Source organism: Loxodonta africana, chromosome 4, assembly GCF_030014295.1.
Source record: "Loxodonta africana isolate mLoxAfr1 chromosome 4, mLoxAfr1.hap2, whole genome shotgun sequence".
Taxonomy (NCBI): Eukaryota; Metazoa; Chordata; class Mammalia; order Proboscidea; family Elephantidae; genus Loxodonta; species Loxodonta africana.
Window position 1 is genome coordinate 140,644,778 of NC_087345.1, and position 16,476 is coordinate 140,661,253.

The following is a 16,476-nucleotide window of genomic DNA, read 5'->3' on the forward strand; positions in this document are numbered from 1 at the left end:
TAATAAATTTTATTTAACCCAATATAGCCCAAATATTATCATTTCAACATGTAAATCAATATAACGTATAACATTAATGGTATCTTTTGCACCATTAATGTTCCTTTTACACTTGCCACATAGTTCATTTTACACTTAGTTCAGTGCATAGTTCAGTTCTACTCTGTCCGACAGGGTTGCTATGAGTCAGAATTGACTCGATGGCAACGAGTTTGGTTTTTGGTCTTAGTATACAATAGGCAAACAGCTCAAAGAGTAGGCTGAAAAATGTATAAAGGACGCTTCTTAATAGCAAGGTCTTCCTGTGAGCCATTCACAAAGCACAAGTGGATATGCACGCACAAACACATTTAGGTATTTATTAGTACGTTTTGCTTTTAGTGTATGGAGGTGCTCTTGCAGTTCATGTATTTTTTCATCAGTTTTTTCTTTGGGCTGCCCAACAGTCCAACACAAGTGGTCAGATAAGATACAAGAGTAAAATGGAGATAGAATATTGGATAGCAGATTGCTATCCCACTTCGAGTCTGACAAGGACCATTTAGTTACCTAATATAATTTCAATATTATGAAGTGTTATGAAATTCTTATTGACCAAGAACTCTTTGAACTTTGGATCTTCGTTTGTTATGTATTCAAAAGGCAGCTTTTCTAAAGTACAGGCCCTCTCTCTCAAACTCCTTGTCAGGATTCTTGATCAGAATTGATTGATACACGAAGAAAAAGTACCAACAGTTGAACCATTAATTCTGTTTTCTGTGCCCCCTTTGCAGTCTTCTGGTCAAGAGTTCCCTTTACCCGGCCCTGCTTGGGTTAAAATCTCTGATGGGTTCACAATACACAATGGTATAGCTACAGGAGACAGGGTTTAAATACTTATATCTTCACATTCACATTGTTTTCATTGAAACTTTTCCAAGGAAGAAGTTATTCCTTTAATTAGGCATGCATTTCCCAAGCTAACCCCCGGAGTCACTGATACTAAACACAAAAACCAAGATACATACTGTACAATTCTAAATATACAGCCAAACTTCAGAAATAAAACTACCCAATGCATCAAGAAGACTCACATCTGGCATTTCTGTAGAGAAGGAAAGGGTCCTGGAGTTGGAAATCCAGGTCTTTAGTAATGGGTTCTGTCCTATTTTCCATGCTCAGCCTATTCATAATGGTGAATCCATGCTTTGGAGAAGCAGACCTAAAGCACCAGGGATGGAAGGGATATCAAAAGACAAGTGGCTCAGTATACTATACTTATAGAATAACTATATTCTGATGCGTCTGTCAACCTTTTTACATATATGTATATATATATACACACACATATATATATATGGCTTTATGCAAATAGACAGTATACACATAAAGCAACATTTACTATTGGCATTTATCTACTAATTCATATGTAATACAGCATGACTGTCATTACCATTCCTTTGATAAAATCAAGTCCTACTTAATTATTTGTGTCTGTGCACATATGTATACGTATATATGTATAAAACCCAAAAACTAAACCCTTTGCTGTAGAGTCGATTCCAATTCCTAGCAATCCTATAGGACAGAGTATAACTGCCCCATAGAGTTTCCAAGGAGCAGCCAGTGGATTCAAGCTGCCAACCTTTTGGTTAAGAGCCAAATGTTTAACCACTCTGCCACCAGGGCCCCGTATAAATATATATATGTGTATATATGTATATACATACACACACACATATATATACACACACAGATATACATACATACATGGAGCCCTGGTGGCACAGTGGTTAAGAGCTTGGGCTGCTAGCCAAAAGATTGGCAGTTTAAGTTCACCAGCCACTCCTTGGAAACCCTATGGGGTGCTTCTACTCTGTCCTATAGGGTCACTACAAGTCAGAATCAACTCCATGGCAATGGGTTTTGGTATGAAGGTACCTACTTTCTTTTTAAAGTACTGGCAGGTATTTTCAAAGAATCTTGGTCGTTAATACAGAGTGTACATCACAATTACATGAAGAAAATGTTCAGAGAGAATTTTAGTATTAATCTGAAATTGCATGCTGCAAAATCTCTTAATCAAATGACACAACTCTGGTCAATCAACCTGTGAGGAGATACAGTATAATTAAAACTTTATGTAGCTTAATGCGAAGACAAGATATGTCATTCCCTTCAATATAAAGCAAACAGCTTCATGCATAAGCTAGCATAAAAGCTTTTCTCCATGAAAACGTGGCACTTAGTGACTTTTATTTTTCATTTCATTCAACAAACCTTGAACGCCTACTCTCTGCCAGGCAGAAAGAATCCAAATCATACAGAGTGTAAACTCTAACAAGCACATGTGCATTTGTCTACTCGTGAGTGACAGCCATAGGGTAATTCAACTGTGAAACTTCTGGTGACAAGTGAAACATCACATGCTTAAACACTGAAACTGAAACAAGCAGAATTCAGTTATTTACTTCAAACTAGGGTTAACAAACCCACAGGAATACTATCATGAGCAGCAAGAAGAGGTGTTCATATCTTAGTTTTATTCCACCTCTAACAATTCGATGCTGATAAAGAAGATACAGATTCTTGAATTACTACCACACAACCACTTACAAGATTTTCTTTTGAAACCTCCAATTTTAAAATTTATGGAAGGCAATCCTTGCCTAGTTTATTTTACAATGAAGTAAAGTGGTGGTAGATACTAGAAATAATCATGATAATCATTTCAACTTAAATGGGAAGGAAGAATGAAAATTTACTCTCGAAGAGCTCTGATAGACAGGGTCCCCCTGGAAGTGTCAAGCTCAGAAATCACCAGTGGGTGTCTCTATAAACTCTCATACAGGAAGACATGGGAGGAAAAAAAGTACAGAAATAATTTTTTAAATGGAATTGGCTGTTTTAAAACAAGAATCAGAATTTGATTTTCCAAGTATTTCATTATCACGACAGGATCTCGCCTCTTTAATAGTATGAGTACTACACCAGTTGCCATCGAATTGACTGCTACTACTCATGGTGACCCCCATGTGCCAGAGTATGGCTGCACTCCAAAGGGCTTGCAGTGGCTGACTGACAGCCTTCTGAGCTGCCTCTGGGTGGACTTGAACCTCCAGCTTTTCAGTTAGCAACCAAGTGTGTTACATGTTTGCACCACCCAGGGACTATACCATCTCATAATTTATAAGACAGGCACAAGGTATAAATGTGTCAATTGATCTAAAGCAACTTCTATAAGAGTGGTCAAAATAATTACCGGCTAGCTCCATTACCTGTACCAAAAACTTCCTTTAGGTTTTCATGAGCTTTCTACCATTCTCTACTGAGGAAGGATCTCAGTAGAATAGGATCTGGTGTGTTTCGATTTTGTTTTTGGTGAAGGGGGCTCCCACTCTTGACAAGTTAGATCGGGGGAAGAGATTAAGAGATATGGATGGATTTGGTTCTCAATTTAATGGTTTGTTTAATTGACAGCCCCACTAGGGGTTGGAGTATTGGAAAATATAAACCTACATCTGGTTTGGGTACAAAAGAGAAAACTTGCATAATTTCTTATTCTTCCATGCTGAAAAAAACACTAAAAATCCCTAAAATAAATCATTAATGCATATGTATACATCTTTTCTTTCACTTCTTAAAAGAAGAATAATACTTGTTGTTGCGAGAAATGAATAAGAATGTGTATTGTGTGCTTGGTTTTCTTTTCAGACTTCAAAATTCTCAAGAGCAGTCTGTACTGAATAAACTCACTTGGTGGCATGCTCTGGTGCATTTGGAATGTTTTAGAGCATAATGTAGCCTAATATATCCAGTTATTCTTGGGCATTCCCCACCATCTTTCTGAAACTACTGGTTAATAATCTGACCTCCTTGTTACCTATTCTGATGACCTCGATAATCCATTCTTCTTTCCACTCCCACTGCAGCCTCCACTTGAACAGACCTTCATTCTCATTGCTGACTTCCCCCTGCACCTACACACATACACCACCATCCTTCTTGTCTCTTTATATTGTTTTAATTCTGCCTTTATCCTTTTGGCTGGATATTCTCTGTATCCTTTGTTGTCAGATTTCTTAGAGTCGGTTCCAGCTCATAGCAACCCTATGTATGACAGAACAAAACACTACCTGTTCCTGCACCATCCTCACAATTGTTGCTGTTTGAACCCACTGTTGCAGCTACTGTGTCAATTCATCTCATTGAGAGTCTTCCTCTTTTCTGTGGACCCTCTACTTTACCAAGAATGATGTCCTTCTCCAGGCACTGGTCCCTCCTGACGACATGTTCAAATTACACGAGACAAATTGTCATCATCCTCGTCTCTAAGGAGGACTCTGGCTGTACCTCTTCTGAGACACATTTGTTCATTCTTCTAGCAGTCCATGGTATATACAATATTCTTCACCAATACCATAATCCAAGGGTATCGATTCTTCTTCAGTCTTCCTCATTCATGCAGTTTTTGAATGCATATGCAGCAACTGAAAATATCATGGCTTGGGTCAGATGCACCTTAGTCTTCAAGGTGACATGTTTGCTTTTTAGCACTTTGAAGAGGTCTTTTGCAGCAGATTCGCCCAATGCAATACATCATTTGATTTCTTGACTGCTGCTTCCGTGGGCACTGATTGTAGATCCAAGTAAAATGAAATTCTTGATAACTTCAATCTTTTCTCCATTTATCATGATGTTGCTTATTAGTCCAGTTGTGAGGATTTTCCTTTTCTTTATGTTAAGGTGTAATCCATACTGAAGGCTGTAGTCTGACCTTCATCACTAAGTGCTTCAAGTCCTCTTCACTTTCAGTAAACAAGGTTGTGTCATCTGCATATCGAAGGTAGTTAATGAGTCTTCCTTTAATCCCTATGCCTCATTCTTCTTCATATAGTCCAGCTTCTCGGATTATCTGGATCCTTGCTGGCCCCTAAACCCAACCTTTAGCCCTTGACAGTTTCCTCTTTAAACACTCTCCTTCAGAGAACTTTTTCTCTCATGGTTTCAACTATCATATTAATACAGATGACTACTAACTTCTATATCTTCAGCTCTGACTCGATCCTGAGAGGCTGGACATCTCTATTTGAATGCCCTGCTATCATTTCAAAATAAACACTTATCCTCAAACCAGATTCTCAGCCTCCTATCTTTCCATTCTGCTGGTAATTCTGTTATCCCCCCAGTCTTCCTTGTTCAAAATCTTCAATGTTATTTTTTAATTTCACCATTCCCTCTATACATGTAGTCTTTTGATAAATCTGTTCATTTCCACTTCAGCTTCTATCATTCTAGATTCCATCATCTCGTATCTACTCCACTGCAATAATCTTTTCAATCTCCTCCCTAACTCCAATTTATTCTAGAACCAATGCATCCTCATAATGTTAATACTCTGACATGCCCCATACATTCTGTCATAACTCTATTACTCCCCTGCTCATAAACCTTCAATGACTTCCTACTGCTAAGGGAATAAAATTCAGAATCTGTAGTCTGCCATTCCAAGCCCAGCAAAATCTCTTTATATTCATTCACTGCCAACTTCTAACCAATGTAAACCAATATAAACCCTCCATACCAAAGAGTCATAGTCCTTACTTTCCCTTTAACATACTAGGTTCTATGCCTCTGCTTATGCCATTCTTTCTATTGAGACTGCCCTTCCCTCTCCTCTATGCAAGCTAAGTTCTATTTTATTCCCAAGGCCCAACTCAAGACCCATTACTTCTATAAAGACTTCCATAATCATGGCAGCCCACTCTTACTGCTCATAACCTATCAACTGGCATTTATGATGGTCTATCTTGTATAGCGATTTATCTTAAATGTAAATGTATATATAAGAAAAGAAATACATATATAACCCATTGCCACTGAGTTGATTCTAACTTATAGTGACCCTAGAGGACAGAGTAGAACTTCCCCATAGAGTTTGCAAGGCTCTAAATCATTACGGAAGTAGACTGCCACATCTTTCTCCCACACAGCAGCTGGTGGGTTCAAACTGCCAACCTTTTCAGTTAGTAGCCAACCACTTAACCACTGCACCACCAGGGCTCCATATATATATATATATATTTAGACATATTATTTAGATATGCTATATATATCTAAATACATATACTATATTACATATATACACACACACATACACACATACATATATTTATACATGTGTATTTGCTGTCTCCTCAATGAAACTGTTGGCCCCATAAGGGTATGCACTAAAAAAAAAATCAAACCCGTTGCCATGGAGTCAATTCCAATCCATAATGAACCTATAGGACAAAGCAGAACTTCCTCATAGGGTTTCCAAGGCACAGTTGGTAGATTTGAAACTCCGACCTTTTGGCTAGCAGCCAAGCTCTTAACCACTGCACCACTAGGGCTCCAAGGGTATGTACTAGGCCTTTGTATTTCATCTTCACACCTGCACTTAAGGTGATAGACTTTAGCTATGACATTTTATGTGAATATTTATGTGAATAAAGTTTAGCTATTAAGATAATACACATACTATATGTCTCTATGTGCTCATGATGTTAACAATATCTGATAAAAAGAAATTATTAAAAACATGAATTTATTAAATCTATACTGAAACGTATTCTATTAACTGGACCATGGAGGACTCAAAAACATCTTCAATTCTGGATTATGCTTCTTTAAAGAGTCAAAGGGTAACGTAACCAATAAAACCTATTTCTAAATACTGATTAAATAATCTAAAATTCTCAACAGTGTACTTCTAGCTCTTTGTCAATGAATTATATTCAAGACCTTTCTACCGTTCATTTGAATCACCAAAAGATAAATATTTAGTACTATTTTAAACATGATACAGTCATCTATATTGAGGTTTAAATTATATTCTGAAAGTAATATCCACCAGAATATACCAGATGACATTACTCAGTATTCTCTTCCTTATGGCAACTAATAATGTCAAACTAAGATTCAGTTCTTTTACTTCTCTTTGAAATAAAGTCACATTTGTAGAACAGTGACACAACTAAGCTAATATATTATTTCAAAGGTTTTTAGTTGCTTTACAAAAGTAAAATATTCTTACCTTGTATAAACAAATAGGGTTCCTTCCACATCAGTCTTTTCCTAAAAAATAAAAACAAAATATACAGCAAAATATGTACATTCTCTTCATTAATGGTAAAAATTCACAGAAGTTGGAGAATATAAATTTCTTATAGAACAATAGGAATTATTTTCAGTTTCAAACAGGAGCTGCAATGAGCCAAATATATGCAACATGAGGGATTATTCTTAGGAAAAGGAGAAAGCAGGTTCTCTGCCATAACTGTGGCACTGCTGATTAAGCAGCAGGAAGCAGTTATTCTCCTTTTGTCCTTTACAAAATAAACCATCATTATCTCTCTTTACCAAATACAGGGATGGCAACACACCTCTGACTGAAACAATAATAAGTGAACATGCTCCATGGATTTCATTACAAAGAAGAGATTATAATAAGTATGCTGCCTTTTCCTCCCCCCTCTAAATTGGGTATAAGGCAAGCTGCAGAAATCACTTGTGTCTGCATTTCAATATCTTTCTCTTTATTTTCTGGGTTCATTTTTCTCCTGCCATATCCTGTCACCTAGGAGAGCAGATGATCTGCTAATAACTCTGCTTGACTACTAGATGGAAGAGGGCAATGATGCTGTAAAGTTGTCAATCTGATGAATAAATTCCCTACTTGGTGTGGACTATTTAGAGTCAAGTTTTGATCTAAGATCTTTGAATAAAGTTAGACAGAAGTATTACCAAGCTAGGACTTGAGAAATTTGCCTGAGGCAGGTGAGAAAGTTAAAAATGATGGTTCAGTTAGTTCATTTGGCTAGGTTTCTTTTCCATTTCTCCAAAGGCTGGAACCCAGGCCCTGATGAAAATGTTCAATACAATGTATACTAAAAACATATTAAGTACCCACTTGTTTGACTAACTAGTAATTAACCAGTTCCTGTCCAGTCAGTTCTGACCCATGGAGACCCCATGTGTATCAGAGCAGAACTGTGCTCCATAAATTTTTCATTGGCTGATTTTTCGGAAGTAGTTCTTTAGGCCTTTCTTCCATGGTGCCTTTGGGTTAGCAACTGAGTGTGTTAACCACCTGCACCATCCCGGGACTCCAAATAGTAATTAGATTATTATAATTCAGAATTTAAAATTACTTTTCCTAATTACACAGTTTCACTTCAGCATTCTTTTTAAATCCCCAATATTTTATCATTAATTTCATTACCAAGATAATTAAAAATTTAAGTACTTTTTAAATTTGGTAAAAAATACACTAAGTAAAAAGAAGTAATTTTTAAAAGGCATACAAACAACTGAAAGCATACTCTTCACATGCTCAAGTACTTTGAGCAGTTTTCAGTGGTCCTCAAAGTATAGTTCACAGTTCAGCAGCATCAGCAAGCACCACCTGGAAACTTTTTGGAAATACAAATTATCTGGCCCCATCCCAGACCTGGAGTTCCCAGATGGTGCAACCAGTTATAAAGCTCAACTGTTAACCAAAAGGTTGGAGGTTCAAGTTTACCGAAAGGTACCTCAGAAGAAAGGCTTGGCAATCTACTGCCAAAAAATCAATCACCGAAAACCCTATGGAATACAGTTCTACTCTAACACACATGGGGTCACCATAAGTCAGAATCGACTCTGCAGCAACTCGTACTGGTACCCCAGACCTACTGGACTCGGGGGGTAGTACCCAGCTATTTGTGTTTTATTAAACCCTCTAGAGATTCTGATACATGCTGGTTCGAGAACCACCACCTTAGTTCAATAACATATTCTCTGCTCATGATCTATCTTAGAAATTAGGAAAATAAAATCTACTGTGGCCCAAACTATCATCAAACATTGTTTTTTAAGAATAAATGACTTTGGAAAACATCATTACTTACTAACAAGATGTCTACTCTCAAGATGCTAATTAATACAGAATACGCTTTTAGAAAGACAATTCATAATAGTTTAAACAATTTTAGCCAGTATTTGCACTAATATACAAGCACAGGTAAAGTAAGGGTTTCTTTTACAGTTTCTTCATCCTTAAACTGGATTCACTATGACATTTGTGTAAATCACTCCTACGCATTGTGAAAAGTATCCTTATTGCTCATTTGCCACTATGCTTTGAAAAATACTCCAAGTCAAAATGAAAAAAATAGAAAAAGAAGAAACATTATTTATCCTTTTATGCTAAAAAAAAAAAAAGTTAATTTGTACCTGTGGAAAAATCTATATCCTAGGTGTACTTTAAGCGCTGAGAATTGCTTTAAACACAAGCCATCACAGTATTTATTAATCACTGAGAAAATGGCCACCGCAGTCCAACAAATGCTACCCATACAATCTAAGAATTTGTAGGCATTCTTAGTTTTACTGGTACAGATGGCAAGTATTTGTTAGTCTACAATGCCTTTTAGAGCATATTTATAAAAATGAAATATTTGGTATCATCCATATTAATGGAAAACTGAAGCCAAAATACAGGTGAGGAAACTAGAGCTTTGAAGCCCCTAGGTGTGTGGTCAGGATCACCTGTTGCAGCATCTGCCTTTAGGCTGCTTCATCTTAGAGCTGCCCAGGCTCGATGTGTGCATCTACCAGCACACATAAAGCTAACAGTTTGACTTGTTTCTTTTTTTCCTTGATGAATAATACAAAAAAAAAAAAAAAAAGTACTTTAATGCCGTATTTTAGAATTGAAAAATCTAGAATCAGAAAATGTAAAAGATATGTTTCTCCTGGAATTATTCTCTTACTCATAACAAGCAATTCTTAAAATTGAGATGTTTCTGCAGCATTACACACAATAAATATGCGCTTGTTCACAAAAAGAAATTATGCTTCCATGATTACAATATGGGACTTGGAGTGAGATTCTCTCCAGAGCATACTGGGCTAATTAGTTTATTATTCTATGTCTCAGTTTCTACATTGAAAAGAGATAACCAGTCTATACAACTCAGGCCTAACTAAAAACAAACAAACAAAAGACCGTATTTTAGTGTTCTATGACACCTAGATAAGGGGGGGTTTGGAAATGTAAATTTCTGCTCCATTATGGCTGAAACAGCTCAAATTCATGCATTTTCCTAGTCCCACTACAGTTATCCAAGGGCAACCAGATTTTTTTTCTTTCTGTGCAAAGCCCAGGGTTGCAGTATAAGGAATATTTAAAACAAGATTTTATTAGATCCTCCTAATATTAGGGAAACCCTGGTGGCGTAGTAATTAAGAGCTACGGCGGCTAACCAAAATGCTGGCAGTTTGTATCCACCAGACGCTCCTTGGAAACTCTGTGGGGCAGTTCTATTCCGCCCTATAGGGTGACTATGAGTCAGAATCGACTCAATGGCAACAGATTTGATTTTGGTTCATGTTAAAAGTATTTTTTTACAGTCCCAAGGTATATATTTTAGTTTAATTTCTTGAAGTACAATTTCCTACTACACTCCATTATAAAATCTAACAAGTGCCAAAAAAAAATTAGCAGTTCAAAATAATAAAACGAAATATAAAATAGTGCTGTTTTGCAAGTTATTGGGACTGAACACACTATTTGACACTTTTGAGACAACTCAAAGCAATCTGTATTTTACTGATTGTTTTAAACTAAAATAATGAAAACAATGGGTCTTCATTTGTCCTTCTAAATCTGTATCTTTCAGGCGTAGCATATGAGTCACCCACGAAGCTTTTAACAAATACCAAATGTCTGAGCCATCTAGCCAGAGATCTTGATTTGCTGCCTTGCATATTTAAAAACTTCTGGTGGCGTAATGGTTAAGTGATACGGCTGCTAACCAAAGGGTTGGCAGTTCAAGTCCTCCAGGCGCTCCTTGGAAACTCTATGGTGCAGTTCAACTCTGTCTTACAGGGTCACCATGAGTTGGAATCGACTCGATGACACTGGGTGGGAGTGATCTTAAAACACAGGTAAGTTTGAAAGCCACTAGCCAGAAACAGGGTGCTAGTCGCTTTAAGGTAGTCATTCTAAGGTAGAGGCTCTAAAGCTCAGTACTACTGACATCTTAAGCCAGGTAAATCTTTGTTGCGGGGCCTGTCTTGTGCACTGAAGGATGCTTGGTACCATCCCTGGCTTCTATCCTCTCGATGCCAGTAACATCCATCCCCCCAATCGTGACAACCACAAATGTCTCTGGACATTGCCATATGTCCCCTCAAGGGCAACTCCAGTTGAAAACCACTGCTTTAAAGACTGAGAGGTAAAATAATTAAATCTGTTACCGTGGAGTTGATTTTCACTCATAGCAACTCTACAGGACAGAGTAGAACTGCCCTACAGGGTTTCCCAGGCTGTAATCTTTGCAGGAACAGATCACCAATCCTTTCCTGCATGGTGGCTGGTAGGTTTGAGCAGCAAACCTTTTGGTTAGCTGCAGAGCACTTAACCACTACACCACCAGGGGCTCTCGTGAAAATAATACAAGTGTCATATTTTTTTACTGACACACCAAACCAAAAACCAAACACATTGCCGTCGAGTTGATTCCGACTCATAGTGACCCTATAGTATAGAATAGAATTGCCCCATAATTTCCAAGGAGTGCCTGGTGGATTCAAACTGCCAGCCTTTTGGTTAGCAGCATAGCTCTTAACCACTATGCCTTTTTTTTTTTTTTAGAGTCTTTCCTGGCAATAAGGAGCAGGCCTAGCTCTAAAATTCCTATTCTACTCATGACATAACCTTTCTTAATCCTTCTGCAAAGCAGCTCATTCGGTCTACCCTTCATTCCTAATTCCTCCTCCTCTAAAGGCCTGAAGTCAGTCTTCATCTATTTTCAGTGTAATATGAATTACTCTTTTTACATTTACCTACCTTCCTACAAATACTCTCTTCTTCATTCTCAAGAAATGTTCTTTATACTTTTATTAGTCTTATGTTCAAAAGGCTCCATCCAGAGACCTCAAGTGATGGCATATGGAGACAGCGGTGACAATTTTTGTTTGCTCCCAGCACCTATTCTGCAGCAGAACTAGGTATCTTTTTTTCTGGCTATCACAGCCTTGAAGATTAATACTTTGTTGAAAGAATGACCTTTTGCTGAATGAATTATGCCCTGTCTGAAGGCAACAAGTCAGGAAGAAGGAAAACATAACTCCTGTAAATAATGCTTTGTGACACTTCTGCCTTTTGATGAGGCTTTAGTAGATGGGCTTCACTGGGTGTCTAATAAGCCTCTGTAACTATTTTAACAGGTAACTATTGCATGGATCCTGTCACAAGCTTATAGGAAAGAACTGTAATTCAAGAGGAATTCTCTTCTTTATTGTGTACCAGTTTCTCAGCATTCTCCACTCTATTCTAGCATCAAATTGGCTTACAGAACTATGATCCTTAACTACAGAAATTCCTTTACAGAATTATGACATTATACCTTTGGCATTTTCAATAGAGCAGGATAATAGCCATATGCAGAATATCTTTGTATTTTTTAATTGCCATTGAGGAGATTGTCCACTGTTACTCAATGTCTTTTATATAAAGATCCAGGAGACAAATCCCTCTGAAAGCCAGGGAGAAATAACCTCTCACCTGATCAAGTGATATACTACCTATCATAGAACAATGAATATTAAAGAACTCTCCATGGTTTCCCTTTTGGTTTAGCTACTAATAAAGCAGAGCTAAACTCTTTAACCAATTTCAGTACATTTCTTTAATTAAGAACTTTGGGCAAATATATTTTCTTCTCCCAGTTTAGGACTTGTCTTTTTATTTTTGTGTTAATTCTTTTAAATTAAAAAAAAATAAGTTTTATTACAGGCACCTAAAGATCTATATTGAGAGAAGTAGGCTATATAAACCAATGTTTGTGGGTGTTAAAAAATACAGATTTGTTCAATATGGATATTTCCATCCTTAAATTTTGGTGTTAATGACTTGGAGAATACTGATATAAAAAATATTCATCTGAGATCCATTCATCCAGGCTCAGTTCTCTATACTGTTTTGTAATTTATTGAAAGTAATTGGTGGGTAGTTATATAATGGATGGGTGGCTATTATTTGGGACAAAAACCACTGTGAGGAAGAGAGAAAAAAAATACATCTCTCTACATTCAAGTGGGTGGGTTATAAAAATAAATGCAGCAATTCTTCAGCAAGACACCTTGAGCGTCTTAAGCTCCCATCCCATACCAATTGTGAGGAAATTAAATTTCGTTCCATTATTATTTATTGGGGCTCTGCTTTCAGAAGAACATAAAAATAATTCGGCTCCCAAATGGACTCAAATAGCACACTCATCTTGGTTCGGTGGACTGTGGTTTAATAATCTTTCCAAGCACATTAGCTTCTTTTTTAGTGTTAGACCCAACCCCCCTGTCTTTTATTTCCCGACGTTCGCTCTTTTTTTAGTGTTTTTTTTTTTTTTTTACCTGAGTTTACGACTTCAGATTTCTCCCCTCTATCAAGGTTTGATTTCACTTCGGCCCATCTAAGACTGATGTTCCAGAACAGAACTTTCCTCTTTATTCGTCCCCTGTCCCTGCCTTCTCTAGCCACTTTTACTTCACATAATTCTGCTTTATTTTTCTCGGAGTTCATCAGTCTTCTGGTCTCAAGGCACCAGGTCCTTTCTTTCCTTCAGCTCTCAGGGTCCCGTACCCGATCGGTCCGGTCTCCTAACATGGGGTATCTTAGATATTTCCGCCTTTTCCCCAACTTCAGGTGGTTTCACATATCGGCCAGCCCTTCCCCCAAGCCCCCGGGCCCACGGCTCCAGAATTCCACAGCTTGCCCTCAGGTCCCCGATCCGCCGCCACCCACGGGCGCAGCGCCTCCTCCCCGTCACTGGGTTCTCAAGCCCCGAGTCTGACAACCCCCGGTTCCCCCCCAGCCCGGGTCTGCACGGCCCCGTCGCGTCAGCACGCACCCACTCGTTGGCCCGATGGCCGAAAGTGTACAGAGCCACCTGGCTGGCCACGTCCACGATGCGGTTGATATAGGGGTCGTGGCGCTGCAGAGCCGCTAAGCTGATATCGAGCCCCTTCCCCACCAGGCCGCCCGCCGCCACCGCCGCCATCTTTCCTCCCTCCCCGACATCAACACCGGGCTCTCGGAAGCCACTCTCAATAGATCACAGAACGAGCGAGCTGCCTCGCAACCCGAAAAATCCCGACTGCAGCTTGGGGAGGCCTTCCTTCTTCAGCCATTCCTCCCGCCCGCGGAGGGAAGACATTACTAATCGATGACAGCGTTCCTTTCCCCCTGAAGATCGTTCCACTGGAAACGTCAAGGCAAAGCCTGCCCTCTGAATCCCTATTTTTCCTCTCCTTAAAGCGATTTTCTTCTAACTTGAACTTTTGAGCCGTAGACGCGGTAGAATTCACCTCTTGAATGTGTTCGACGCCTTGGCATTTCCTTCCCTTGGCGCTTCAGTAATAAAACCTATAATCATATATAATCCTCAAGCATGAATAACTCAGAAGGGAAAGAGAACTGTGATTTCTGCGTACGCCAACTTCCAGTGCTTCTCAGATTGTGGTCTATGGAACTCTTAGGAGGGTTCCTGAGAGTGACTCTTTCAGGGGTTCTGCAAGGTGAAAACAACGCTAAGACGTTATTTGACTTTTTCACTGTGTTGACATTTACAAAGGCAACCGTGGGTTAAAGTGTTGGTGCCTTAACATAAAAATCAAGACAAGAACACCAGACTGTACTAGTAATCAACGTTTTCTTCACTGCCATACATTTGCAGAAAAGATGAAGGAAAAAGCTAATGCGACTTTAAATTGTTCTTGAGAGTAAAAAAAAATAATTTTATTAAAGCGCAACCCTTGAGTATGCTTCTTCTTAATATTCTGAGTAAAAAAAAATGGGAAGTATGCATAAAGAACTTCTGCATACCAAAGTATACAGTAAAACCTGACAAAGCCAGAACCTGTGTAAGGTGGAAACCTCTCAAGGAAGAAAAACTAAAATATTTTCCACTAATAGCGATAGAAAAGTGTTAAGACTGCACCCTGTCAAAGGAGGAAAAGTTGTAAGACCCAGAAAAACAAGATAATCTCTTGGACTTCCAGCTCTCACAGGTTTCACTGTAATTGTCTCCAGGAAAAGCACTTCTGTGCTTCTTTGAGTTGCAAGCTAAACTAGCCATTTTTTTTCCCATTAACACTATTTTTACTTAAAAGACAGACAAACTATGGCTATTTTTAATATAACAAAATGTGTGACCATTTGAAAGATATGCTTAACTCTGTGAACAAATATTTTACAAATGACCAATGTATCAATGTATGATGTTATGTCATCATGCATAGGTAAAATATCCATTAAAGGACAAGGTAGACTAATGGATTTTAACATAGCAGAGTATGAAAAGTTAATGGACAGGTTTCAGGTAACACATTATAACTATCTTTTGAGAAACCACTGGTTGGTCAAGTTTTGATGCATTATCAAAGAATATCCACAGTTAACTGAAAAGACTATTAAAATACCCATCTCTTTTCCAACTACATATCTGGGTGAGACCAGAGTTTCTTCATCTACCATAGTTTTGAAAACAATGCACCCATACGTATAACATGTATAGCACGCCTAGGGAAATAATGCACATGGGGATTGCACGATTGGCAAAAACGTGTAAGATGTGTGTTATTTGCATAAGATATGATACTTCAACCAAAACAACATGTAGCAAAATAATACAAGCAGAAGCAGATATAAGAACCCAGTTGTCTTCTATTAAGCCAGCCATTAAAGAGATTTGCAAACTGTAAAATAACGCCACATTCTCATTTTTTCTTTAAAAAAATAATTATTTTCAAAAAAATGGGTTTTTTATATTTACGTTTAATAGCTTTATTATTGTTATTTTAAAATGAATGAAAGGATATTTTTAAAGTTCTTATCTTTATTTTCTAATATGGTAATATAGATAAATATAACCTACGTAAACAAACCAAAAAAAGAATTGCTGTCTTTGAATTAAGGTGTTGGTGAAAGAGATTGAGTACACATACTGTGAACTGCCAGAAGAATGGACAAATCTGTATTAGAAAAAGTGCAGGTAAAATGCTCCTTAGAAGCAAGGATGGCAAGACTTTGTCTCACGTACTTTGGACATGTTATCAGGAGGGACCAGTCCCTGGAGAAAGACATCATGCTTGGTAAAGTAGAGGGTCAGGGAAAGACAGGAAAACCCTCAAAGAAATGGATTGTCACAGTGGCTACAAGGATGGGCTCAAGCATAGCAATAATTGTGAGGCTGCTCAAGGCCAGGCAGTGTTTCACTCTGTTGTACCTAGGGCCGCTGTGAGTCAGAATTGACTCCACGGCACCTAACAACAACATAAACCAAAGCTCTTTGGGAAGGTGTCCTCAATAATCTTTAAGACTGTAAAGTGGTCTTGAGACTAAAAAATTGAGAACCACTGATCTAAACCATTTATTCAGCACTGAATGTTAGATCAGAACAACTGCGCAGA

At 38.1% G+C, this 16,476-nt stretch overlaps 1 protein-coding gene across 6 annotated transcripts in view; it reads right to left on the bottom strand.

The window, feature by feature from the left end:
• The window catches only part of DCP1B (decapping mRNA 1B), a 59,985-nt gene extending 45,904 nt beyond the window's left edge, over positions 1-14,081 (bottom strand). For 3 of the 6 annotated variants that reach the window (XM_064284784.1, XM_064284781.1, XM_064284782.1), the window contains exons 1-3: positions 13,917-14,081; positions 7,058-7,098; positions 1,074-1,201 (exon numbers count right to left, since the gene is read on the bottom strand). In XM_064284784.1, the coding sequence (XP_064140854.1) occupies positions 1,074-1,201; positions 7,058-7,098; positions 13,917-14,066 (319 nt within the window). In that variant the 5' untranslated portion in view covers positions 14,067-14,081. Of the gene's footprint in view, positions 1-1,073; positions 1,202-7,057; positions 7,099-13,419; positions 13,830-13,916 lie in introns of those variants that run through there. The other 3 variants (XM_023548985.2, XM_023548988.2, XM_064284785.1) reach the window with 3 other exon arrangements.
• Positions 14,082-16,476: the final 2,395 nt, after the last annotated feature.